Source organism: Balaenoptera acutorostrata, chromosome 16 (genome assembly GCF_949987535.1).
Source record: "Balaenoptera acutorostrata chromosome 16, mBalAcu1.1, whole genome shotgun sequence".
NCBI lineage: Eukaryota > Metazoa > Chordata > Mammalia > Artiodactyla > Balaenopteridae > Balaenoptera > Balaenoptera acutorostrata.
The window spans coordinates 25982350-26008680 of record NC_080079.1 but is presented as its reverse complement, the minus strand read 5'-3'; the positions used below and the strand labels follow the sequence as shown (position 1 = coordinate 26008680).

General features: G+C 53.9%; 1 protein-coding gene across 3 annotated transcripts in view; it reads right to left on the bottom strand.

Moving 5' to 3' along the window:
- The window catches only part of SH3PXD2A (SH3 and PX domains 2A), a 243330-nt gene that overhangs the window by 29485 nt on the left and 187514 nt on the right, over positions 1-26331 (bottom strand). For all 3 annotated transcript variants that reach the window (XM_028167789.2, XM_057531192.1, XM_057531193.1), the window contains one exon: positions 445-558. In XM_028167789.2, coding sequence (XP_028023590.2) covers positions 445-558 — 114 coding nt within the window. The remainder of the gene's footprint in view (positions 1-444; positions 559-26331) is intronic.

The window sequence follows — 26331 nt, the reverse complement described above, 5'->3', positions numbered from 1 at the left end:
GAAGAGAGGCCTCTGAACAGACTGTGCACGGCAGGAAGTTGTGTGCACACAGTCCCTTTGGGGTCGTCCCTGTCGCAGAGAGCACAGTGTGGGGTGAGGGGGGCAAAGGTGGATCTCTGTGGGGACCCCCAGAGGAACCCAGGCCTGCTGGTGGGGAGAGGGACCAGCCCTAAGACCGTTCTCCCCAATCTCTGCCCCAAAGTTGCCAAAGCCTGAGATCCACACCCCAAGGGAATCTCCCCTCTAATTTTAGCCCCATGTGGGACCAGTAAGGACAGACCTGGCATAGGAGGTGAGCTTGTGGGTTGGCCTCAGTGACATGGGATCCTGGGAGAAGCAGGGGGGAAACATGATGCATATCATTTTAGAGTTTCTGATGGTTTTAGGGAGAAGGGTGGGAAAGCTGCGTCATCTCCCTGACCCCTTGAACCCGCAGGCGCTTACCTTCCCCAGTCTTGGAGGTGTTGATATCTGAGTCGTCCCGAGTACCATTCTGGGCCTCCAGGTAGGTGGCAGGGACCCAGCCCTGTTCCTCAGAGGTGCTCACGAACCACCAGCCTGCAGTGGGGACGAGAGAGCAGCCATGAGAGCCCAGCAGATGGCAGAGGTGGATGGGGCCAGGACGAGGAGGGAAGGAGCAGCGTGGAGGGGAGGGCACAGAGCCACACAGCCTGGGTGCCTGGCAAAAGTCTTGCCCACGTCCAGCCTCCTGGAGCCCAGGCTCCTCGTTGAGAAAGAAGAAACCAACACGCTCCCTGAGAAGAGGGCCTGATGGACCGCAATCCACTCACACAGACATTTGATAACAAAAAAAATTGAAAATGAAATTGACACAATGATATGCCCAACACGTGAAAGTTACCTTGCAGGAAAGGTCAAGGGAGTTCCGACCAAACACAGATATGGTGTAGGGTCTTTCAAGCCCACTAGGACCACTGGTGTGACCTGGAGTTGGGACCACTTTCTCTGCTTTTAAAGGCACCTGGGGGTAAAGGCCTCACAGATACGTTCTAATGGTCACTGCTCCTGCTTCCCACCTCGGGTCAGTGGTATTTTCACATTGGTGCTACTCACAGCTGCCCTTCAGTATGTTGACAACTCAATCACAGTAAGTGGGCACTGCACCCTTGAGTGACCCTTGAGGGTTGTGGCCAAGTGATAACGGCTCACTCATTTTCTTTCCCCTTTGTTGGCTCGTTCATTCATCATTCAAACAAACGCTGAGCAAAGTACTCCAAACTTGGGAGCCCTGGGACTCCACTACTTGCCTCCAAAGCCATTTTGGCACCAGTTCTCTTTTCTCTCTGTGACAGAGCTCAGCATTTCCAAACCTGGACTGTAGCCTGTCAGGAGACCCCAAGGTTCCTCCCTGGCCAGCACTGAGGCCCCATCACCACGTGGTCACAGCAGTGAGTGGCTGCCCGAGGAGGGGGCACAAGGGGACCTCCAGGTGCTCCCAGCTGGGCTTAGCCCTGGGAGGTGGAGGAGGTTGCCTGGGGGCTGCTGTGACAGCAGTGGAGAGGGATGGAGGACAGAAGCCCCACCACTGCACAGGACCTCAGCACCCAGGGTCAGCACCTAGGTCTTCAACTTCCGATGCTCCATGTCACAGGCCTGGGAGAGCAAACAGCCTATGGTCTAGTCTTTTTTTTTTTTTTTTTTTTTTAAATTTTATAGCTACTTTATTTATTTATTTATTTATTTTTGGCTGTGTTGGGTCTTCGGTTCGTGCGAGGGCTTTCTCTGGTTACGGCAAGTGGGGGCCACTCTTCATCGCGGTGCGGGGACCGCTCTTCATCGCGGTGCGCGGGCCTTTCACTATCGCGGCCCCTCCCGTTGCGGGGCACAGGCTCCAGACGCGCAGGCTCAGTAGCTGTGGCTCACGGGCCCAGCTGCTCCGTGGCATGTGGGATCTTCCCAGACCAGGGCTCGAACCCGTGTCCCCTGCATTAGCAGGCAGATTCTCAACCACTGCGCCACCAGGGAAGCCCTATGGTCTAGTCTTGAATGCCCACTGCACCCCACCCTTTCCAGGAAGTTCCACAACACTCTGCGTGCAGCTCTGCAAAACCTATGAAACACCATGACAGCTGTATGATACCATAATGTTGGATACATGTCCTTATACGTTTGTCCACACCCACAGAAAGTCTAGCACCAAGAGCGAACCCTAATGTAAACTAGGGACTCTGGGTGACTAGGGTGTGTCAGTGCAGGTTCATCAGTTGTAACAAATGCACCACTCTGGTGCGGGAGGTTGAGGATGGGGCAGGCTGTGCGTGCGTGGGGGCAGGTGTATATGAGACACCTCGGTACCTTCCACTCAATTTTCCTGGGAACTTAAACTGCTCTAAAAAAACCAAAGTCTTTAAAAAAAAAAAAAAAAAAAGTTAAAGTCTCAGACAACCGTCTGGACTTCTGCGGTCCAGCCCTTAGCTGGGTCACTGCCCCTCCGGAACCTGGGATAGATGCCTTCTTTCCCTCCCTCTGCCAGATTCAGGTCAATTCCCTTGTCCTTCCCCCAAGTGGGATGGGTGTGGGCCACCTTCACAACACCCACGGCCACGTGCACCCTCTGGGCCTACCTGCCTGGGGCAGCACCGCCATCCTCCCTGACGCCCAGGCCACAGCACCGCAGCTGCTCAGGAGGCTGTGGCTGAGAGACCCCAAAGAAGCCAGAGGGGTCTCTGCCTGGGATGTCTTCTCCCCTTCTCGCAGGCTCTGGGGGAACACTCTCAGGAACCCCAACAGTCTCTGCCAAGAGGCCCCGGGCCCAGTGTTCTTCCACAGAGCCCGACTGGAGGTCACGGGACAGAGCTCCCGACCTCATAGAGGCTCCTGCCCTGCGGCCCTGCCTCCTAGGCCACAGACATCATTCTGACTGGTCTGCCACTTCCCCGGACACTGTAATGGTTCAGGGGCTTTTCCAGGAACTGATATGGGTGCTCTGGCGACCTGAACCCTAAATCCCACGTTAACCAAGAATCGCAGAGGTGTGTGGGAAGAGATGTCCTGAGAGTTAAGTCAATAAAACAAAGTCAGGAGATGGAGAAAGTCAGTCCTGATGACCATCACTTGACCCTGGGGCACAGGTGCGCTAAAGCTAGACCACCCTGTTGGACTTGCTAATTACAGTGAGCCAGTGACCTTCCTGGGCTGTTCAACTGAGCCAGAGTGGGTTTCACTCACTCACTAATGCCATCCCTACCCAGCAATCAGCAAGGTTCATAATCAAAGGTCCAGCATCATGAGTCAAGTCTGGAGAACAAAACCCAAGCCCACTGGGCACCTGCCACCACAGATTTTGGCATGTAAGGATGAAGCCCTCTGAGCCACTCTGGGTAAGCGGTCCCTCCCCGACCTCCCACTCACAGGATAAGCTCCAAGAGCTCCAAAGAGCAGGTACCACAATTCCCAACTTGGAGTCACTTTTGGGAGGGTCTGGAAGGCTGAGGCTCTCACATGCCTGCCCAAGTCCAGGTCCCAATGCCAAAAGCTCAAAGGTTTTGGTTACCACATCCTCCAGACCCTCACCAAACTGTGTCCGGGGAGATGAAAGACCAGTTCCAGCCTCCAAAGCCAAGCCAAGTCCCAGTAGGCCAAGGAAGTGCCCTGAAGGCCTAGTCTCAAAGGGAAGCTCTTCTTCCCAGGAGAGGGTTTCCCCAGGATGGGCCCGGGCTGGGGCCAGGGACCTTATTGTCATCAGACAGAACACGAATGTGCCTGGAGAAACAGCGGAGCTTGGACGCATGTGTCTCGTGGAGGATTTGCCAAGATCTCTCCCACGCCCAGCCCCTCTCAGCCTCTCTTTCTACACCAAGGTGTGTCCACCGCCAACTCCATCCTCTGAAACAACCTACTTGCTGTCTCAGTGGGAGCATAGTCTCTCCTTTCCTTGTGTGACCCCATGGCTTCCCAGGAAAGAAGGTGACTTGGTGATCTCCTGGATGGCTGGGCTGACTGTCTCCTAAGCCCTCTCTCTACTTCTGGAATCTGGGCTCCAGAGTCATCCTCAGCAGAGGTGAATGAAGTAAGCCCCTCCATGGGTACCAGGGGATTTCTCCATCAGTCCCATCCAAGCTTGTCTGTGTCCTCACATATGTGAAGCAAGACCACCAGCCTGCTGACCTCTTGCTGTCCCCTCTCCTGACCTCTTCCCATGGCCATCTCCAGACCAGGGCCCTGCATGGACCTTTCTCCTTGGCTCCAAGGGCCTCATAATCCCAGGATTTAGGGCTCTTTTCTGCTGGTGGCATCGTTTCCCCTCCCTCCTAACTTCACCCTTCGGGAACCTTCCATGTACTTTCTGCTCCCTCCCTCCCCCCAGGAGCCAGAGATCGGTGATGGAGGGATGGATCTGGACTTGTCTGTGCAGAGAATCTCCCAGGGGCAGGGCAGGGCTGGCCCTCCTCCTACCTCTGCTGCATAGGCCTGGCACTCAGGGTGAGCTGGGCAGGGACTTGCCGAGGGGCCGAGAGTGTGGCCGAGGTGCCCAATGGGCAGGGCGGCACAATGGTCTGCGCCTCACACCACCTGGGTGCCCCTTGGAGGTGCCAGGGCTGTCTCTGAGTCCTTCCCACCTCAAAACCTCTGTTGCACCACAAGTTTCTATGGAGCGTGGGCCACATTACTGGCTGACTGTGATCATTGCACCCCAGGGCAGCAACTTAGGATCCTATTCTCCTGCTGCACTCCCAAGACTTGGGGCTGAGACTCTCACCATCCTCACGGCTTTGTGGACCTGTCGACCTTGCCCGAGAACACTGGCCTGGACTTCCACTCCAGCCCTGACACACGCAGAGCTGGGCTGTGTGGCTTCAAGTCTCAGGTCCCTCCTGCACCAGACCCTGCAGAGAAGAGCTTGCCACTGGCTGGGCTGTAGGCACCTCTGTGAAGCAAAGGTAGACAGGCTCAGTCACCGCCCAGGCAGGCGTGGCTGAACAGGGGCAGAGGTGCCTACCCAGCTACACGCAGACCTCCTGGGAGCCCTGGCACGAGTCACACAGTTGGGCCTCTGGGGGAGGCTCCCGGGGCCTGCACCCACCCACAGCTGCTGACAGGCCTCTCCCAGATGCCAGCAGCTCAGACGTCAAATGCTGCAACTGGGGCTCCTGACCAAGGCCACTGCTGCTCCACCAAGGAGCAATTAGAGCCTGAACTACCGTGGGGGCAGCCCAGCTGGCCAAGAGGACTCAGGCGTCAGCCAGCCCTCGGGTCTCCCAGGCTCCCCTCCAGCACACACCGTGTCCTCGTTCCTGCAGAGGCACATAGTGGGAGGTAGGTTATGTCCACACACACACGCGTGGATGGCTGCCTGTGCACCTGGAACAGAGGTGTGTCTGTACATGCATCACATGATGATGATAACAGTCAGACGCTGAGAAGGGCCCTCTGTCAGGAGCTAACGTTACACACATTACTTGATTTAATCTTCAAGAACCTTATGTTTTACTATCGTCATCATCCCCACTTGACAGATGTGGAAACTGAGGCGGAATAGATCACAATTAGGAAGACGCAGAGCTGGACTCAAAACCAAGCAGTCCACCTTCATGACCCATATTCTTAACCACCCCAGAAGTGGATTAGGTGCACATCTGTCGTATGCAAGTGTGCAGAGGTGGCTCCCTGAGAACGAGTGTCCCTGAATACTGGTGCTTTATATATGTGCCACCTGTGAGTGGGTATGTCCACGTCGCTGAGTGTTTGCTTTCTGTGCGTACACCATGAGTCGAGTCGCAGGTTTGAGAGTCTATGTCTACATAGGATGAGGATCCTCTGCGGGTAGAGGGTAATAATTAGGAATCTAGGGTCAGAAAGACTCAAATTCAGGTCCTGGCATGCAACTTCCTAGCTGTGTGATTTGGGGAAAATTACTAAACCTTTCTGAGCCTCAGTCTCCCCTCTCTGGTATGGGAGTAGTAAGTTGAGCCCACCTCCCAAGGTTGTTGAAATGAACAGATGAGCCATAAGTAGCTTAGCTTGGGGCCTAGCACAGAGTAGGAGCTGAAAACCCTAAGCTCTGATCAGGGTGGTGGTGGGTATTTGGTATTCTAGACTAACAGAGTCAGCACCCATGGGTGGCCAGGTGGTGTGTGTGCCCAAGGAGTGTGTCAGGAGGTACTCAATACAGCTTGGTGAACTGATGTGTGTGTGTGTTTACTGCTGTCTATGGAATTTGGGGGCTGTCTTCAGGGGTTTCAGAAGAATGGAAGGCGCTATCTTTTGCAATATGGCTTGCTCTTTTCTCAGCTGATGCAATGCATGATAGCAAGCATGGTGAGAAATGGGGCCGGGGGGAGATGTCCCTGGGGTTTTCCTCCTTGCTCTACATGTCTCAGGGCCCCCTCGGCCTGGCTCCTGTCCTTCAGCTCACACAGCTCCCCAGCACAGAGGTCCTGCAGCCTCCTTTCTCCTTTAGGAAGCCCTCCCTGACTGACCCCCAAGTCCCAATAGCATCCAAAGCATCACCCCCACAATTCACAGCAGCCTGTGCTCTCTGAGAATAAGTCTTGTTGGGACTCTAAGTATCGCGTCTATTTTGTCTCTAGGGCAGAGCTGAGCTTGCAGCAAGCACAACAGCAGATGAGGAAACTGAGGCACAGAGCCTAAGTGCTGGAGCCAAAGATCTGACTCTGAATCCCATCTTTGCCACTTCCATGCTCTGTGGCCTCAAGAAAGTGACTTAACCTTTCTGAGCCTTGGTTTCTTCATCTGTAAAATGGTAAGACTACCACGCAGGCTAGCGTGAGGATGAGATAAAGAACATCGCGTGGGGCCTGGCACACCAGCAGGCGCCCATTAAATGGAAGCCATGAGCTTTACTGAACGAAGGGCTAAAGCCATAGGACATGGGAGGTAAGGTGGCCAGCACTTGTGGATGCCCAGGGACCGGCCTGAGCCACAATGTCTCATGTCCTCGGAAGATGGATCCAAACTCCAAGCTGGCCTCTGCTAGCCTTCCTCTTCTATCCTCCTAGCCTCCGTTCTTGGGAAAGGAAATTCAGCAAGGTTTTACTAAAGGACTGAGCTTTGGACTGATGAAGTGGCCACACCTGTGCCCAGTTGGGAGCAGCTGTTTCCTGACAAGCTGCCAGACTTGGCCTTTCCCCAAGAAGTCAACCCTGGTTCCCAGGCAAGAGGGGAGCAGGCTCCTTTTTGTTGTGGGGGCAGAGGACTTAGTGGAACAGGAGTTGGTGGGGAGCCCCCAAGGGGCCTGGGCTAGCTGGGAGGACCCTTACACACCCCAGCACCCCAGCCCGGCAGCCATGCTCTACCAGCGCCAGCCAGGCCACTGCTCAGGTAGGTCTTCCCAGCTGGAGTGCCTTATGCTGAGATGCCCCCCAGACGGGGCACGAGAGGGCTACCATGTCCATTCTTTTGAATGGGAAACTGCAAGCTGATGTCCAGGAGCACTAAGATGCTGGATGTACAGGAGAAGGCTTCCTTCTGGCGGCTCCAGGCTAAGCCCCCAGGCTGGGGACATCGTCTGGGAGCTGAACTGGCCAAGCGTCCAAAAGCTGCCTCACCCTGGCCTCTCCTTCTGTGAGGACCGCGTGTCCACAGTGCCAGGGAAGAACAGAATTCAGCGAGGCTGGCCTATAGGCCAGGGCCCAGCCCTCTCCAGAAGGCAAAGGCCCAGAAAGAACAGCAAGGTCACCTGTCATAGCATCTGACCCGCTCAGTGGGACTCACTAAAACCCACTTCATGATGGCTCAGGCGCCGAGGGTGGGAGAAGGCAGCACCGGGTGGCCTGGCCAGCACCTCCAGCTCAGGGCAGCGCTGGAGGACTACCCATGCCAGGTGGGGCAGGGAGCCCCTCAGCCACAACAGGCAAAAGCTCGGGCCCAGAAGGCAGGCTCTCCCTCTGTCCAGGCTGAGCATAGTCTTTAGCTGTTTGGCCAATTTCAAAGCCCTTTCAAACTGACTCTAATTGGGGCTTCCCAGTCCTGACACTGGGGTGGAAAGGGTGGAGCTAGAAACAGAGTGAGGCACGGACGGACACGCACGCGCGCGCGCGCGCACACACACACACACACACACACACGGAGTCAGAGATGGAGACAGACAGACGGAGGGGATGGGAGGACTTGGGAGAGGGACTGGGGGCCTTAGCCTCTCTAGAAGGGGGCTGAGCCTGGCCAAGGGTGGCAGGAAGCGAGGGGCACTCCCAGGCCACTGCTGTCCCCAGGGTGACCAGGCCACAATGGCCTCCTTAACGAGAGTGGATAATGAGCTCATTAGGGCCAGAGGAGGCCAGCTGCATGCAATCAGCATGTTAATAAAGTCTTCTGAGGTCACGGCTCAGACTAGAACAAGACAGCTGGTGGGGGAGGGGGACCCTGCTCCTCCCTCTCCCTCTGAAACTCCCCCTGTCCTTCGAGGTGCTGTCCTCCATGAGGTCTCCCCACCCTGCTCACCCCAGGACTCAGCCCGCAGGCACCTCTTAGCCCCTCTTCCAAGATAGACCTCAGTTGGGATCCTGGCTTCACCACGTACTCACTGGTGACCAGGAACAGGTCTGACCTCCCTAGCACAATAGCATAAGCTGGGGGCTTCCCTGGTGGCGCAGTGGTTGAGAATCCGCCTGCCAATGCAGGGGACACGGGTTCGAGCCCTGGTCTGGGAGGATCCCACATGCCGCGGAGCAACTAGGCCCGTGAGCCACAACTACTGAGCCTGCGCGCCTGGCGCCTGTGCCCCGCAACAAGAGAGGCCGTGACAGTGAGAGGCCCACGCACTGCGATGAAGAGTGGCCCCCGCTTGCCGCAACTAGAGAAAGCCCTCGCACAGAAACAAAGATCCAACACAGCCAAAAATAAACAAATAAATAAATAAATTAATTAATTAATTAAAAAATAGTATGAGCTGCCCGTAGGGTTGCCTGGCATCCTGTGGTGCACTTGGGCTGGTGCATTGAAGACACATGGTGTACTCAACAACCAACCTTTACTGAGCACCTGGCATGTGCCAAGCCCTGTTCTAGGCATCGGGACGCTGCAGAGAACAACCCACAGTCAGGACGCGGGCTCTCCTCTATCTCCCAAGATGGGCGCAGACACAACCTGTGCACTGGCGCTGGGGCCAGCGAGAAGGCGAGGCTGCCTCCCACTAGCCCTGGGCGCCCACCCAGAGGATATCGGGCAGGATGAGACAGACTGGGCGGAGTTTGGAACACAGCAGCCTTGAGGTAACCTCCGAGCCTGCCTTTTCTTCCCCGCCTGGTCCTTCACATGGTCTGACCCAGGGTATCTGTGCGTGCAGTGCTGCTGTATGCCCAGGCCTATGCGAGGGCTTCCGTGTGCGGGCGGGCAAGGGGTGATGGAGCCAGGAGCAGAGGCACAGTCCCAGGCCTCGAATGCCTGCCCCCATTCTCCGTGTACGCTTGGCTCAGGCTTTGGCCCCTTCCTGAGAGTGAAATGTCCAGGCATTCTCGTGTCCTTTCCTTGGAGTGGTTTGGAGAAGGGGATGAAGAATCTGGGGGCACCGAATGGTGGACGGAGGGGAGATGCTGAGGACGAAGGGGGCTGAAGGGGGCCTGGCCAGGCACATGTCACCAGCCCTGCCCACCTGGCCACACTACACCTGGCACAAGGCTGAGCCTTAAGGGACCGCTTCTGCCCTGATCCCCTTCCCATAACCTTGGGGCAGATCTGAGGCTTCTACCTGAGAGCGGCCAGAGATGTGGGAAATGCAGGCCGTCCATGGCATGCTGTGCCTTTAAGAACAATGAAAGGAGGCCACCCTGGGCCAGGCCTCCCCTGGTCAGAAGGCTCTGTCACTGCGGCCTCTTGCCAAGACACACTCCAGCTCACAGCACGTGGCCTCTACAGTCCAAAGCAAACAGGAGCGGGTGACAGTCCCTCCTAGTCTCCCGCCTCCTCGGAGAGGCTCCCCTAGCCCCTCTCAAAGTACCTCCACAGCCCCTGCCTTCCTGCCTGACCCATTCCTCTGGTCCCACCTCTGGCCCCTACCCTCCTCTCTGTTGCCCACAGCCTCCCCTTCCCCCAGATGGGGCTCTCAGGCCACCAGGGCCCCAGAACCTTCCCTGGGCGCCTGAGGCCTGAATTCCAAGACCATTAGCACAGGCTGTTACGTCACAGTTTGGAAGGCTATGTAGATCCGTGGCAAGAAGACAGCAAGAACTGGGCCGCTGCCACTCCTCCCCCAACCCTGCTCCAGCCTGCCCACCGCACTGGATGAGCCCAGAAGTCCAGCGCTGGGTCTGGGCAGGCCAAGGTCATGAGCGAGGCACCCAGCAGAAGGCAGAGGGGGGCACATGCGAAAACGATGGGTAGAGGAGAATCATGTCTTTAAGCAAGGGCTCTAGAGTGAGGTTGCCTGGGTTTAAATCCCAGCTCTGCTGCTTACTAGAGCTGCATGATTTTGAGCAATCGCCTCAATTTCCTCGACTGTAAAACGGACCTACAGTATGCCTACATCTCACTGTATTGGTGGATGAGTAAATCTATGAAAAGGGTTCGGAATAGTGCCTGTTTCCTAGCAAGGCGCACCAAAGAGCTATCACTAAAGTTTAAGTGCAAACCACAGCGAATTTTAAAGAAGGAACCAAGACCTCAATGCCTCTCAATGACTGGTGTCAGGGTTGGGCAGGGAGGCAGGTGGTCTTAGGTGTCTGGAGTTTCTTGGAGAGAAAGCCTCTTGGTGTCACTGTTACTTGGCCTTGACCTTAGAAGGTCTCTACTGAAGATCTGGTTCTGTGCTTGGCACAGGTTGGGGGCGGGGACAGGGCGACCCAGGCAGCCTCATGCCATAGACATAGTGATTGTTGATGCAACATTTGAGGAAACTGCAGACATCAGAGATGAAACTGAGTAGTCAGGGAAGAACTCTTAGAAGAGAGGAGACCTGAACTGAACCTCAGATTAAATCTGGAGGGAAGGAAGGAGGGGAGACGGCAATCTGGCGGGAGGAACAGGATGGGCAGGTAATGGGAGTACATGCAGCCCTAACCAGTAATGCTCACCATGCTTCACGGTGGGGATTCTTCCAGATGACGGTGAGAGGGGCAATCATCTTCAATGTCACTGTCCTCCAACTACCCTGAACAGAAGGTGGCTCAGGAGGGTAGGATTGCAAAAAGGTATTTTCTGCCATGATTGTAAAGGATGCAAACGGTGGGCGAGACGTGGCTCTGCAGGGTGAGTGAGGCATTAAGATGGAGGGAGGGGCGGCAGCGAGAAAAACACAGAAGGGAGGTGTGGACCTCTCAGAATCACAGGAAGGTTAAAGTCTCACATGTGGATCCCTGAAAAAATGTTCAGGGCAACAAAAGGGTGTTTCCCCTGGTGTTCCAGGCAAGAGCGAGAGTAAGAAAGAGGGAAGTTGGAAGAGATTGAGTGCGGGCGCAGACTGTGTGGCTCTATGGGGAAGGGGGCCTGCGGGGCACCTGTCCGAAGCTCGGCGTTTCCCCTCTGGAGTCAGGGGCTCACACTGGAGGGCACTGACCGGGAGGGTGGCGGGCAAATGGCCGCAAGGCGGAGATGGAGGTGGCACGGACAGCTGCCCTCCGCGAGCTCTCACTAGCTGGCGTGAGAAAAGGCCAGAGAGCACTTGACCGAGAGCCTGCCAGGCCACCGTAAGCAGCCCTGAAAGACGCGGAGGTGGGAGCGAGGCCAGAGGATGCAGAATGGGCCACAGTCCCAACTTTCAAAGCAGAAGGTAGATTCCAGAGTAGAGGTGACCTCAATATGGGTCCTGATGAAGGGAAACCTGGGTTCCCTGAGGGGTGGCTGGAGAGCCTGGAAAGCGGTTCTGAGCATGACCAAGGCAGCCCTGAGTAGAGACAACAGGAAGGAAGGGGGCCAGACCATGTGGGATTCTGGTAAGACAGGATCTGCTGGCCCGGCGGGTCTGGGATGTGTCACAGCTGAGCCACCTGGACCTTGGGGCTCTCATGATCCTTCTGGGGGCTGCAGGGCCGCAGCGATAGATTCGCAGCTGATGGCCAACCACAGAGGTCACATCCAAAGAGGGCGTGACAACTCACTGGTTACACCCACTGGGAACCTGTGCCGTTGGATGTTTTAATCAGACATAGTACAAGGACGGAAGCTGTGTTGGCCGCACCATCTCATTTAGTAAAAGCTGTGCCAGGATCAGGAGCCAAAAAAAAAAAGATCTGAACAGATGGTAATGACAGGTCAAATCTGACAAGAGAAAAGGAGTAAACAGAGAGACAAAAGGACATGGCTCAGGACAGCGGTGTTATACTTCACTGTCTAAACTTTTTGGAGTCTATGGGGGCGTTATTCATATTTATGCCAAAATACTAGGTGCCAGCTGGGAGTGTCTCAGGCATTTGGGTTGCATGGGTCACCCTACTTGGCAGCAAGGATGAGAAAGTTCCTGGAGTTTGAGGGGGTGGACCATAAGCCGGCGAAATCTTAGGCTGCGTTAGGAAGCACCCGGACTGGGTGACTTACCCAGGTGCTGGCTAAAACGGAGCAGGGCCGGGACGGGCACCCGCGTCTGGCTCCCAGTACAGCAGCCACACGGCTCCGCTTAAAAACGACTCCAGCTGTTGCTACCTTCGCAGAAAGACACCAGCACCGCCTACTCTCTCTGTTAGGTTCCCTGAACTTCCATCTGACCAGTGAGCCGGGGAACCAGTCCCTCACCTGCTTCTCCTCCATTCGGCCAGTGTCCACAAAGCAGACCCAGTTCTCAGGAGGGTTGTGGGCATGGCCTTTCCCCCTCTTGCCATGCTCCCCCAGGAAGGGGCTAACGGGTGATTTCTGCCCCCCGTCTCTAGGTAGCCTCTCCCTCACCCTCTCCGAGCCCACATAGCAGGGCGAGGCAGGGGCACCCTGGCTGACAGAGTTTTCTGGCACGAGATCTCACCCGAGGGCTCTGCCGGGAGAGAGTGACTTTGGATCAGCATTTCTGAAACCTCAGATATTTCCACACCGTGGATGACTTTTGCCATATCCTTGAACTACATATACTGTGGTTCACATAGTAAATATATGTTTAAAGCAATCTCCCTTCGTTTTTTAACTTCAAGAAAATAATTTGTTTAGGAAACTTCGGATCGCCATCGTGAATAAACAATTAGGACCAGCAGCCCCAACCATAAAATTACAGAGAACAAAGCAACAGAGTAAATTCGAGCTGTGCTGTGACCGAAGAGGCTACGTCTGTAGCCTGCTTCCTTTTTGTTACAGAGGGAGATTTATTAGAGAGCGGTCAGAGAGAGTCGACCATCAGGCGGAGATAAATCAGGCTTGGAAGAGAACTGAAACAGGACAGGACAAAGTTTTTTTTCACCGTGTGTTGCGGAAATGTTTAATACTGCCTCTCTGTACCATCTAAAAGCACCCCGTGTACCACAGTGTTGCACGGGTGACCTTTTTAGGAAACCGATTTTGAGCTAGAACAATACTTGGTCATCCAAAATGGCTGACAAAAGAGGATGAAGTATCCTCCCGAGTGAGATGAGGAAATTAAGTAGCATGTACTTACCAGGGTTGTGCTGAGAAATCAAAAAGAAAAGAATGGGGGGCTTCCCTGGTGGCGCAGTGGTTGAGAGTCTGCCTGCCAATGCAGGGGACACGGGTTCGAGCCCTGGTCTGGGAAGATCCCACATGCCGTGGAGCAAATGGGCCCGTGAGCCATAACTACTGAGCCTGCACGTCTGGAGCCTGTGCTCCACAACAAGAGAGGCCGCCACAGTGAGAGGCCCGCGCACCGCGATGAAGAGTGGCCCCCGCTTGCTGCAACTAGAGAAAGCCCTCGCACAGAAACGAAGACCCAACACAGCCATAAATAAATAAATAAAATTAAAAAAAAAAAAAAAGGGCTTCCCTGGTGGCGCAGTGGTTGAGAATCTGCCTGCTAATGCAGGGGAAACGGGTTCGAGCCCTGGTCTGGGAAGATCCCACATGCCGCGGAGCAGCTGGGCCCGTGAGCCACAATTACTGAGCCTGCGCGCCTGGAGCCTGTGCTCCGCAACAAGAGAGGCCACAATAGTGAGAGGCCCGCGCACCGCGATGAAGAGTGGCCCCCACTTGCCACAACTAGAGAAAGCCCTCGCACAGAAATGAAGACCCAACACAGCCATAAATAAATAAATAATTAAATAAATTGGATTAAAAAAAGAAAAGAATGGGGGCCCCCTAGCAACGTTTCTGGTGTCATATGAGTAGATCCAGTCTGGAGAAAAGAGCTGAGGGAACCCTCTGTAGCTGTTACCAGTCATTTGAAATATAAGGGGTTATCCTTATCCTTTTAACTAGCTTACTCCAGTGCCTAAGAAGTACACATGGATGAGTTTGTATACTTTTCCCCTTTTCTCTCTTTGCTAAAAACGGAGGCTTCTTGGTCCCAGAATTGAGGTGGTTTCAACTAAAAGCCTTAGACTGACAACCGTCCCCTCCCTTCTAGCTGAGTTCAGCCCCTCTTCAATTGGCGCAAAAATAAACAGGGGCAATTGCAACTTTAAAGACCATGTCCATAAACAAGACAAACCCACTCCGCAATTTGTCTAGGGCATTCCTCCCTCCAAACCCTCCTCCTTTAATTTCTGGGGAATTTTAAATAGAGGTCTTGCAAAAACCTGCACCGCCCGACGTCAACAGCTCTCTGACAACGTGGATTCCTCCCCGTGGTGTGGGGAGCAGCCACCATGAATGCTGATGCTTTTCCAGGCTTCCTTCCCAGTTGGGATTTGGGAGCCATTGGTGTCACCCTAGGAGACTGTGGGAGAAGAATGGTACCCGGGAGTGTCCCGCCTGGGGTCCTGTAACTGTGTTTCCCAAACCTCAGGCATTATAAAGCAGCAGGCATGCAATTAAACAGTCTGAGTAGCACCTGTACTAGTGTTTTCTTTAAAGAACAAACAAACAAACACGCCCTCTATCTTGCTTTTTTGTGCACACCCAGCAGAGCTCAGAAGCCCCAAATATGTTGGTCTTTCTGATCCATCACTGTGCCCGGGCCTCATCTTTCAAAACCATCACCTTTGCGAAGTTCCTGTGTCTCCCCATGAACTGCCCTTCTGCTCTTGTGCCCTTATGTTCCCCTGACACCCTGACCTTAGGTTTGGGTTGGCTGTCACCCCAGCTAGACCAAGAGCTCTTTGAGGACAAAGGCCAAGTCTTGCTCATCTTGGCATCCTGTTGAGCTCCTGCCCGGCTCAGTGTTTGACAAAGAAGACTCAATGAGCAGCTGTTGAACACGAAATGCAATGACAGATGGGCACAAGGCTTCCTCCACCTTGCCTGGCTTCTCCATCCACACCACAGTCCCTCCTGCTTCCCTTGGCCTCAGTTATCTCTGAGCCCAGCCCCTGGGGTCAGCGCTGGACATCTGTTCTACAGCTCCCATTCCTCTGGCCCCGGGGCTTTCTGCCCGGCTAGAGTCCAGCACAGCTCTTCAGCCCCTGGGCAGTGTTCCCTCCTCTGGTCCCCTAAATTGGGGAGGTAGCTCTGATTCACAGCACCCTCAGCTCACCTGGAGGGATTTGCCCACAGGAACCTGAGACCGGGAGATTTCTGTTTCTTGTTGCCTAACTTGCCCAAGATCACCCAGTAAGCTAATGCTGCTACCCGTGAGCTCTCACAGTCTGCTCACACCTGACTGGGCCATTTTCATTTGGGCCTCTCCCCTCACAGGAATGGAAAAGCAAAGCTCAGGGAGGTCCCACAGGCCAAGCGCCAGGGACAAGCCCATGCCCTGGGTGAGGCTTCTGGAAGAATGCAGAGGGATTCTATGCACTAGCGGCCCCTCCCCAAGCCCACTCAAAGCAGCCTCATGGGCCGGCTGCAGACCTCCACTGGGACTCTTGGAGCCACGGTGTCTCATACGGGGAACACGAAGCCCTCCTCCATGGTGCGTGCAACACATGGAGGGACCTCCGGAAAGAGCAGCCCCAGAGCCCTGCTGCCTCCAAGCCCCAGAGGGTGGGTGGGGAAAAAGCTACACAGAAGAAACAGCTTCTCCCACCATGGTGCTTCTGTCCTAGGGAACCAAAGAGGATTCACCAAGAGGCAGCAGAGTGTGCGGGGAAGACGCTGGCAAACTACCTTAACTCTCTGGGCCTCAACTTCCCACCTGTAAAATGGAAGTCATGCTACCTGTGCTTTACAGGGCAGGGGTGGTGATCACAGCACAGAGGTGTCTGGCTCACCGTGTGATATATAGGAGGGGCTTCAACAATCCCTTTCTTGCCTTTCCCAGAGTTTCTGCTATCAGTGGTATCCAGAAAGCAGCAAATGGGTTAAGTTGAGGCTGGAATACCCTGGGCCTGGGATGACCATCCTGGAGCCCAGCTGGGTTTGTATGATTTGGGAAGGTTCTCTCCCTGGGCTTCTCCTGCCTCTGGGCAACATCTTGTCTTCTTAGTTCCTAAGATGTGGTCTAATACAGCTCCTACTCCAATCCAAGGAGACAAGGTCACACCCCTGGTCCAGTTGCCCCAGAGACTGCCTGTGGCCAGGTGTCTCATTCTAGTCTCACCACAGTTACAATGATTGGTCAGGCAGGAGTGACTGACACCCATGGACACCAATCAAGGAGCTCCTTCCACCTTTGCCCTGTCAACCTCTGGTGACCCTGCCCCCAACACTCAAAGGGGAAGGGTCTGCAGAGTCATCACCCCGCCTTCTGGCACACCAGCAATCGCAGTCCCCTCCTTCGCCATGAGACTGAAGGCTCCATGACATGGGGATCAAGCCATCCTTGCTCATCCCTGTGCCTCGATGTCTGGCGCATAGCAGGAGATAAAAGTTGGGGAATGAATGAGTGCCTCATTTCTAGCCCCTGACTACACACTCACTTAATCGCATGGTTTGGTTTTCTCCACTCTGAATGAGAGCCAGCCTGTGATCAACACCACACCAGGGTCAGCAGGAAGATCCTGGTACCTGATGGCAGAGAGAGAGGGTAGGAAGCTGGGAAGTCACTGACCTAGCCTGCCCTCCAGAACCCCATCTCCTGGCCTCCATGGGGTCATCCCACCACCACAGGGCCCTTGGAGGAGAGACTCTGTTCTAGAAGTGGTTCTAAGGTGGGGAGGCCTGGGCGGAATAAGATAACAGATGTCTGGGGATCGAGATGGGCCTTGAAGAGTTCCCCCCTTTAAATATGCCTTTGCAGTGACAGGCCCAACACACCGTAGCTGAGTCCCAGCCCTCAGCGATGGCAGGCTCTAACTTCACTTCCCAGGAAGTGAGCAATATGGTCATCAGCTCCTGTTCCCCGGCCCTGGTCTGCCCCTTAGCCTAGGATGTGGATGTCTCCATCCCCTCTCTCTGTCATGGTCTCTGGATCAGAGTTCCTACCAAACCTGGCTCTGACACCATCTAGGCCCCTGAGGTGGGGGGACAGCCCCAAAGGGGCTAAGAGATCAGGGCATGGAGGGCAGGCTAGAATCCTCCTCCCAGCTGCCACATCAGCACCAACAAGACGCTCTGGCCCCACCAAAAGTGGAGGCTTTTTAAGTCCAAGGAGGCGAGTTTGTGTCAGCTGTGCAGTGAGGACTGGGACACAGGGCTGGCGTGGAAGCAGAAGAATGTGGTGAAGCACTCATCAGGGAGGCACTGCGGCAGGAGCCCTGAATGCTCTATCCCCCTGTGCAAAGCCCCGATGAAGAGGTCAGCTTCCTCTCTGTCCTCCAAAGAACAGTCAGTTACAATCTGGCTCTGTTGGGCAAGGAGGTCCAGGCATTCACCACCTCTGGTTTTGCTCCCATTACCAAGGCTAGGGGGAAGCATGCCCCTCACAGTGTCAATACTCCAGGAGCAGTATTATGTACACCCAAGTGTGAAGGAGTTGATCTGATGCTTGCTGAGGAGGTGCTGGTCGAGGCAAGGGGAAGGGGATAAGAAGCAGGCCTCCCAGGGCTGGGTTGGGGCTAGGAGGGGTGAGAGTCCCATTATTTTGTTATCTTTACAGGCTGGTCAGGGTCTGCTCCAATATGCTAAGCCATTTTCATTATATCCCCACCCCACTGTGCTAAGTACATGGCAGACATGCAGAAAATGCCAGCTTAAATATGCAGAAGGGTCAAGACACTTGGTTGGCGGGCAAGACAGAGGTGAGGATGCCCCAGGTAGACGAAAAAGACTCAGGGAAAATGGGCTTCTCCAGTTCACTTCAAGGAGGAACAGCAAACGGGCCGGGCAAACCCCTGCCCCCAAATGAGTGGATGTTGGTGGAACTCTCCTATGCTGGGCCTTCGGGACCCTGCGCTGGCTTGAATTTTGGCCTTTCTTTAAGTCCCAGAGTGATTGCTTTCACAGACCTTGTTTAACTTGAGAAGGATGGGGGAGGAGGGGCAAGGAAAACTGCATTCTTCCCCATCAAAGCCAAGAGTCCAAAGTAATACTTCTGGTTGTAACTGATCCTGGCCTATTTGTGATTACGGCCCCTTGCTCGCTTTCTGGCAGAACAGCCCTGGAACCCCACAGCACGGCTGACGGGGAGAGACACCCCTCGCTCACTTGAATAATCTTGTCCTCGTCTGACATGACCAAAAAACATCTGTCAGCCTCTCTGCTTTCAGCAGTTCTCCAGGGCAACTCTTCAAAACATCACTTTATTTTAAAGGGAGGGAAAAAAAAGCCACCCCCAATCCCTACCATAAAATTCCACAACACTAATCATATTCCTTCTGTTACCAGCACCATCCTGGAAAACACAGCAGCACCAGCTGTCCCATTGGCTGATGCAAATTGAAGGAGAGAGGAAGGCTCAGGATTGGACAATCGCCCCCTTTTGCCTATCCCCTCCCTTTTATTAGTGGAGAACACACACACACACACACACACACACACACACACACACACACACACACACACACACACACACACACACACACACACCCTTTTGCTGTCATAGCACAGAAGTGGCTCAGCAAAGCTCAAGACTATTTCTCAGCTGTTCCCTCCCTGGAAATTTAATCTGTGGAGCATCTGGCCTCACAAAGCCCATTCCAAAGGTGTCCAGGAGCCCACAGGCCCTGTGATCATTACAAACCTAGGGATGTTTGTAGCCAGTGACCCATTTGGCTGCATGGAGAGCTGGCTGCAAGTTGTCAGCATGGTCAGATTCCCCTTGTCTGCTCCCTCTAAGCTGAAACTGGCTTTTTCTTGGAGCCCCAGGGGTTAGAGGGGATCTTAGGAGTTCTGGAACTATGGAGATGAAAGGCCTGCTTCTTGCCTGGCTTGATAAAAGCATGATGGTCAGGGGAATGGCAGAGCTTGGTATCTGGAAAGCAGCCATGGCCACTGTCTTCACTCCGAATCACACCTCCCTTCTACAGGTGAGGAAGGTTGAAGCTCAGGAGGTAAAGAGACTTGCCTGAGATCAAGCCACCACTGGTTAGTGGGTGGCTGAGCTTGGAACCTAGATTGACTGAGATCCTCTCATGCAAAGCTTGTCATTCCTCCCACGAGGGCACACGGCCACTCTGCCCATTCAGATGACAGCCCGAGCACGGTGCCAAGTGGCAACCCATTGACCCAATGCCTTGAGCAAGAAGTAGGTGGCTGGAACTGGCAGAAAGGGCACAAGGAGGTCACTTGGCCAGGCTACGGAGAAGCCTATAGCCAACACTGCAGGCACTGGGGCAGGGCCAAGATCCCAGGCCTTGCTGCGGGTGCATCCTGATGGCAGCAGCACAGAATTCTGCCTCATTCAAAAGATGGTGAGCACGCTGAGCGGAGAGGAGGCCAGGGCTTTGCGAGGGCACCAGTTAGAAGTACAGAAAACAAACAAGAGAAGACAGAGTGTCCAGAAACACCAGGCCTGGAGGCCTGGCCAACCTCCACAGCAACCCCACCGCCTTCCTCAGGGGGAGGGAGGAACGTAAGAGGTGGAGAAGGCAGTGCTTTGGACTGGTGGGGGGACAGCTAGCCAGTGGGATAGCCCCACTTAAGCCCTGAGAAGTGGCGTTGCTGAAAGGGGGAGTCTGCGTTCAAGTTGGGGTGTCTGAAGACGACCTCACTGTGGGGGAAGGCACCTTGTCTGAAAAATGAGCCTGTTTGAGTGCAGGGGACGGGGGAGGACACACAGGGAGCGGGTCTCTCTTGGGTCTGCCTCTGCTCTCTGTGTCCAGGCTCCAGCTGTAGCAGCAGGCTGAGGGGCCCAAGATGGGGAGCTGAAGAGCCAGCTCACCTCCACCCCTCACCTGGGGGACAGGCTGGGCCTCAGTCAGTCAGGGGAGATGGGGTGCACCCAGCCCTGCACGGGCAGTGCGGCCTCAAAGGAGATACCAGCATGCCTCAGAGACGGCACCTCTGCACCAATGGTCCCCAGCCATGTGGCAGCCCTGCCACAAACTCTGTGGGACACTGGGCAAGTGACTTCAGGCCCCCATTCCTCCTGTATCAAAGGGGGGTTCGGGCAGATGGTCAGAAATGTCTCCTGCAGCTTGTCTCCTGCCCCTGACATTTGAGGCGCTCAAGGCGCCCCTCTGGCCTGTTTATCGCTAGGGGAACGTCTCCTCTCGGGCAGCCCCGGCACCTGGCTGGATCCCCCTCATCTGTGCCATGCCACACCTTTGCACATGTCATTCACTTAGCTTGGAGCCCTTTCCTCCTTCAGATCCCTGTTCAAGGCCTACTTTCTCCAGAAGACTTCCCTGACCACCCAACCCAGCCACTGCCCCATCTCTGCACCTGACAGTATTCATGAAAGCCCAAGGCACCGGGAGCAGACTGTGTCTTCTGGTCCTGCCCTCCCGCCCCCTCAGTAATACCATCTGGCCCCAGCAGCACTGTGCTTTCTGCCTTGCGCATGGTAGGTGTGCTGTGAATGGGATGGACTCACTGCATCTGGGCCTTTATCCTGCAGGTAAGAGAGAGCCCTAGAATATCGTCACCTCCAGCAATGGGAAGATAGGGGCGATTGCTTCAATGGAGTTCTTCATTGGGTCCTGTGGGGTTTGGGGCGGGGCCAGGACAGGCCTTATTTATTTGGACAAAGGGGAAGGCGTCCTGACCAGCATGACCCAGGCACAGCCCAGGCTCTGCTCTCACACCCTCAGTCCTGGTGAGAGGATCTCTGGTGAGATCCCAAGTGCCCTTGACCCATCCACCCATCCAGTGCAGCCCAGCCCCGTGGACCTGGCTGAGCCAAACACTGGAACACTCACAACTCTTCTGCAGGAAACTGAGCTAGCGAACTCCCCTTCCCTTTCATATTCCCTCTGCCCTACCCCTTGGCCTTGCTTCTACCCCAGCTGGGGCTTCAGCGGGACTGACCTCTGCTCTCCTGCTCTCTGTGGCCTGGAGAATTCACACAGCAGAGCGCTCTGGGGTTTGGCTTTTCAAAGAAGTAAAATCCACAAGGAAGAGAAATGCAAACACTGATTGCATTACAGATTTCCAAACACTGTACAAACAGCACTGGATAAATAGTGTGGAAGCCCATGCCCCACCTCCCAGCTGTGCAACCTCTGGGCAGGTCACATAACCACTCTGGGTTTCAATTTCTGCCTGGAAAGGAGAGAATGCCAACATCTGCCGTTCCTCTTACCAAGATGTTGTAGAAACCACATGGTTTTATATCTTGTAAAACAAACTATTCTGATTCAGAAACAGGTCACCTTGAAAAATGTGCCAAATCCCCTACTAACTGGCATAAGCAGGCACTTGCTCCCCCGGTGGCTTTGACCTCCCCAATAATCCCCCTAGCACGAGTCTTCAGAGAATAGACATGCAGGCTTCAGGCCACTGGGCTTAGAACATCCCTTAAAACACAAGGTTCTGGGACACAGTGATCCAAGGGTGGCCAGTGGCAATGCCAGTGGGCCAGATACAACAGGAGAGAGGGCCCCGCTATCACAGCACACCAGGCTCAGAAACCCACTCATGGTTCACTCACTTTGTGGCCAGTCCCTGGCTGATTCCTTCTCTGAGTCTGGCTTTCTATCACCTCCCATGGTGCCTGGGCCACTTCCCCACAATCCAGTCCAATAAAAGCTTACACAGGCAGATGCATTTTAGCATGAGGCTGAGAGGTCCCTGACTTAGAAGGGAATGTAGAGCTGGGGCTGAGACAATTAAATGAAATAACAACCTCTCCCCCCTCCAATAATTCCAAGCAGCATATTCCAAACATAGATAGAAATGAAGTTCGGGGTTACATGAGCCAGAAGCTTCCCTCCACTTCCTGGGATTCGACAGCTCAGCTCCCAGGATGGAGACCCCAGTGAACACCAGGCTTCACGACTGAGTCACGCTGGATGCTCCCCCACAATGAGGCCAGGGAGTCCAGGTCAGCCCCGGGAACCCAGAGGATGAAGTTACGGAATCTGAAAAGATGCTGATAGAGATGAGGGCGGTCACCCGGGGCAAACCCCATATCCACCAGAGCGATTACTGAAAACCCAACTGCTGAGGGGTGTAATATCACACAGCTGCGGGATGATCTGGGGAAAGAACAAGGGGTAGCAATTTTTCAACCCAAATTCCCCGAGGTCCTGACAAATTATATCCCAGAAAGTGCTACAGTCCCAGGGTGAAATCTGTTACGTAAGAGTGCAGGAAATGTGCGGAGAGATCTTTTCCCTGCACTTCAGCAGGTCTGTCACTTTTCCTGGGGACAAAGTGTGTGTGTGTGTGTGTGTGTGTGTGTGTGTGTGTGTTGGGGGCAGGTGGAGGGGTCTCTGGTGTTGCCCATTCCCGGGGCACCTGGGCCAGGATATGTCTGGGGAGGGGAGCGGGGTCACCAGTTCGCTACACTATAAGACTCCCACCTGGTGTGCGGTGGTCATTACCGCTAGAACAGCACACCCTGGCCTGGTACCACGTGGCCTCTCCTACTTCTCTGTCCTCACCACCTCTCCCCCAGAGCTACTAGCCTCTGGTTCTTCCTCTATTCACCAAGCTCCAAGCATTCTCAGCTTCACTGGCACCTCTCCAGAGAGGCCTTTCCCGGCCACACTCTATCACCTCCTTCCTCTGCTTAATCTCTATCATAGTGCCCGTTTATTTCCTGCATTGCACTTTTCAAAATCTAGACTTATCTTCCTTGTTTACATACGGCTGTTTCTCTACCACATGTGAGCCCCATAAGTGTAGGACTTTGTTGGCTTCTGTCACCTCTGGGCATCAGCCTGGCACTTAGTCAAGTAATATGGACTTAGTGACGACTGATCACCTGAAGATTGGCCTTGCTGGGGTCTGGGCAGTGTGTGGTTCAACTGGTCCCCTGGCGTTCAAACCCAGAGAAGCAGCATTTGAGATGCTTGTGAAAGGACTCAGTGCAACCTTGCTTGCCCTCCTCCCCCAAAGCAGGGGACGCAGCCACGTTTGCTCCAGGCCTGAGGCTGGGATGAGCTGGCGTCACTCTGGCGCTTCAGCCGGATGCATCTCCTAGGTCACCATGGAACCACACCTTTTGTTCAGAAATGTCTATTCCAAGAAAGGCCGTGGGACACGATAGGTCCATACAGCCAATGTGAGGTCAGTGTGACAGGCCACTCCACTCGCCCCACCTGAACAGGTGGAGGTGAGACAGAGGGAGCGCCTGGGGGCCCACTGCCCCACCCGGCCGCCTGGCAGCTGGCTCCAGGCAGGTGGCTGGCAGCACTCAGTGCTGACAAGCCCTTGGATGTCTTCCTGACAACTGTCCGTGCAGATCTAGCTCAAGGGAAGAGCTACTGCCAGTCCCGGACACACCTTCCCCTGACATCTTCCTCCCCACAGCCAGGGTCACTTGCTTCAAATACTACTATTCTCAGATCCCTCTCCTGCTCACCTATTTTCCACGGCCCCATTCTCCCTCTCCATCCGCTGCTGCCCAACTTCCGCTTTCTTCACCAGGACACACCTCCTGAGGCAACCAACCACACACCTGCCTTCCTGTCTTAGCCTCAGTGGGCCCAGCCTTCCACCTGGCACTCCACTCACATGGAACTGGAATTCCTTCCCCTCTCTCCTATCTAACCCCCCTCTCTCCAAGGCCGAGCTCAATGTCTCCAACTCCTCCAGGCAGCCTTTCCCAACTATGCTAGTCCCCTTGCCCCCAGCACTTCAGTTTTGTGCCATGCAGCAGAGCCACTGAGTGACAGCCAGCATGAGGGTATCACAGGTGGGCCTCTCCTCTTCCCGGCCTTGCATGAAGCTCCTGATCCCACGAGGTCTACTCCTGGGTCACCAAGGGGAATCTGACTCCAACTCTTCTTTCTGTCACAGGCTGGGCCAAGGATAGCTGCCAAGCAAAGGCTCCAGGGGGGCGACTCTGGTCCCCAGCATGGTCTCCTGCTGTCACTACCCTGGAGTAAGTTCCCTCTATGCCCTACCCACCTCACAAACCATCAGGGCTGAGAGGATCTTCAGACACCATGAAGTGCAATCCATTTTCCAGCCAGATGGGGAAACTGAGGACATAAGAGGGCATCTAACCAGAGGTGAGTTCCAAAGTCAGTTTGTGGTAGAGCTGCCCCAGTCCAGCGGTCTTACTAGCAACTATCACATACTGAGCATTGAATTCCTGTTGAACCAGCATATATTGATACTAACCCTACAGCTGTGGGTACAGTTATCTCCTTTTTGCAGGTAAGGAAACTGATGCTTAGAGGATTCAAGTAACTTCCCAGGGTCACCACTAGTAAGTGCCAAATCAATATTAAAACCAGGCTTATCTAAGTTGAACCCATATTTTTAATTGCTAGGCTATCGTGCAATCTCATTCTCAAAACCATCTCCAGCCCAGGTGACTAAAGCTGGGCTGAGGGGCCCAAGGCTGGATTTGGATGCTCACTTCTGTTCCTAGATCTATACTCGATGGCCCCTTCCCTTCCAGGCAGCTTCATGAAGTGGGCAACGACCGCACACCAGAGACAGTCTTGGACCAGAATGGACTTTGGAATTGCTGATTAGCCTGACACAGCAGGACCATACATTGCTGTACTTAGAGAGAGAAGGGTGTCAGATCAAGGCTTTCTGTCAGTTGGGACAGGACCTCGCGGGGACCAGTCACCACATCTAAATGGAGCTGGCTCACTGGAACCAAACACTTAAAAAGCTGTTACAGAGTTAAAAGTGTTAGTTCACTTATCTGTAATGCAGACTGCAACAAACCTGCCCTTCTAGAAAGAGCCTATCCAATCTTTACTGGGACATGTCTTTTCAAGAGCAGATTGGCAATCTGAATTACCAATCAGCAGGTTCCTTAGTAAGCACAGAATCTAAGTAAAAGACATAGAAGATATATAGGAGAAGTCCATTTAAGACAGCAGAGGGGCTTCCCTGGTGGCGCAGTGGTTGAGAATCTGCCTGCCAATGCAGGGGACACCGGTTCGAGCCCTGGTCTGGGAAGATCCCACATGCCACGGAGCAACTAGGCCCGTGAGCCACAACTACTGAGCCTGCGCGTCTGGAGCCTGTGCTCCGCAACAAGAGAGGCCACGATAGTGAGAGGCCCGCGCACCGCGATGAAGAGTGGCCCCCGCTTGCCGCAACTAGAGAAAGCCCTCGCACAGAAAACGAAGACCCAACACAGCCAAAAATAAATAAATAAATAAATTTAAAGTAATTATTGATAGGTATGTATTTATAAAAAAAAAAAAAAAAAAAGACAGCAGAAAATCTGCAGAGCTATCCCAGTCTCACAATACAGTCCACCCATTAAGTACCCAGCATGCTCACATTAATTAGAGTTTAAACTCCATAAAGGCAGGAATCGTATGGGTATGCACCCAATCAGCATAGAGCCTGGGACAAAAGAGGTATTCAAGACTTGAGAAATAAATGAAAGAGTGAATAAACGATGAGTATATACAGTGTATTTCTCACTTACAAAAAGTCCGTGTAGAACCAGTTATAACAATGTTCATGAAGAAATACTTAAGTAACAGAATAGATACATCTTCAGTGTTAAGAAGATTCCAACTCACAAAATACATGGCTGAAGAATGCGTCATCTTTGACAACACAAAATAATCATTATGACACACAAGTCTGAGGGGAAAGCTTATTAGTTTGTCTTCTTGATAAAGATATTCGTCAAATAATAAATAGTTACATTTCATTGAAGGAAAAAAAAAAAGCCCATGTAGGATATATCACTATTCTCTTAAGACTCATGAGGAAATGGATTCCTGCTTATGTCACACAGTTAGGGTAGCATTAGATCTTAAACCTAATAGACTCCTGATTCTTTGTTCTCTTCACTACACACAGCTGCTAAATAAGTAAAACAGATGCAGCCAACATGTTTTGGGGTAGCTTACCCCCCATACCTCCTCTCTTTAAAACCTGTGCTCCAGCAGCCACTGCTGAAGAGGTTGGCGAGGTAGCCATGTTTATACCCCATGACCCTTCTCCCGGACACAGCTGATTGGCCCAGGGTTGGACACC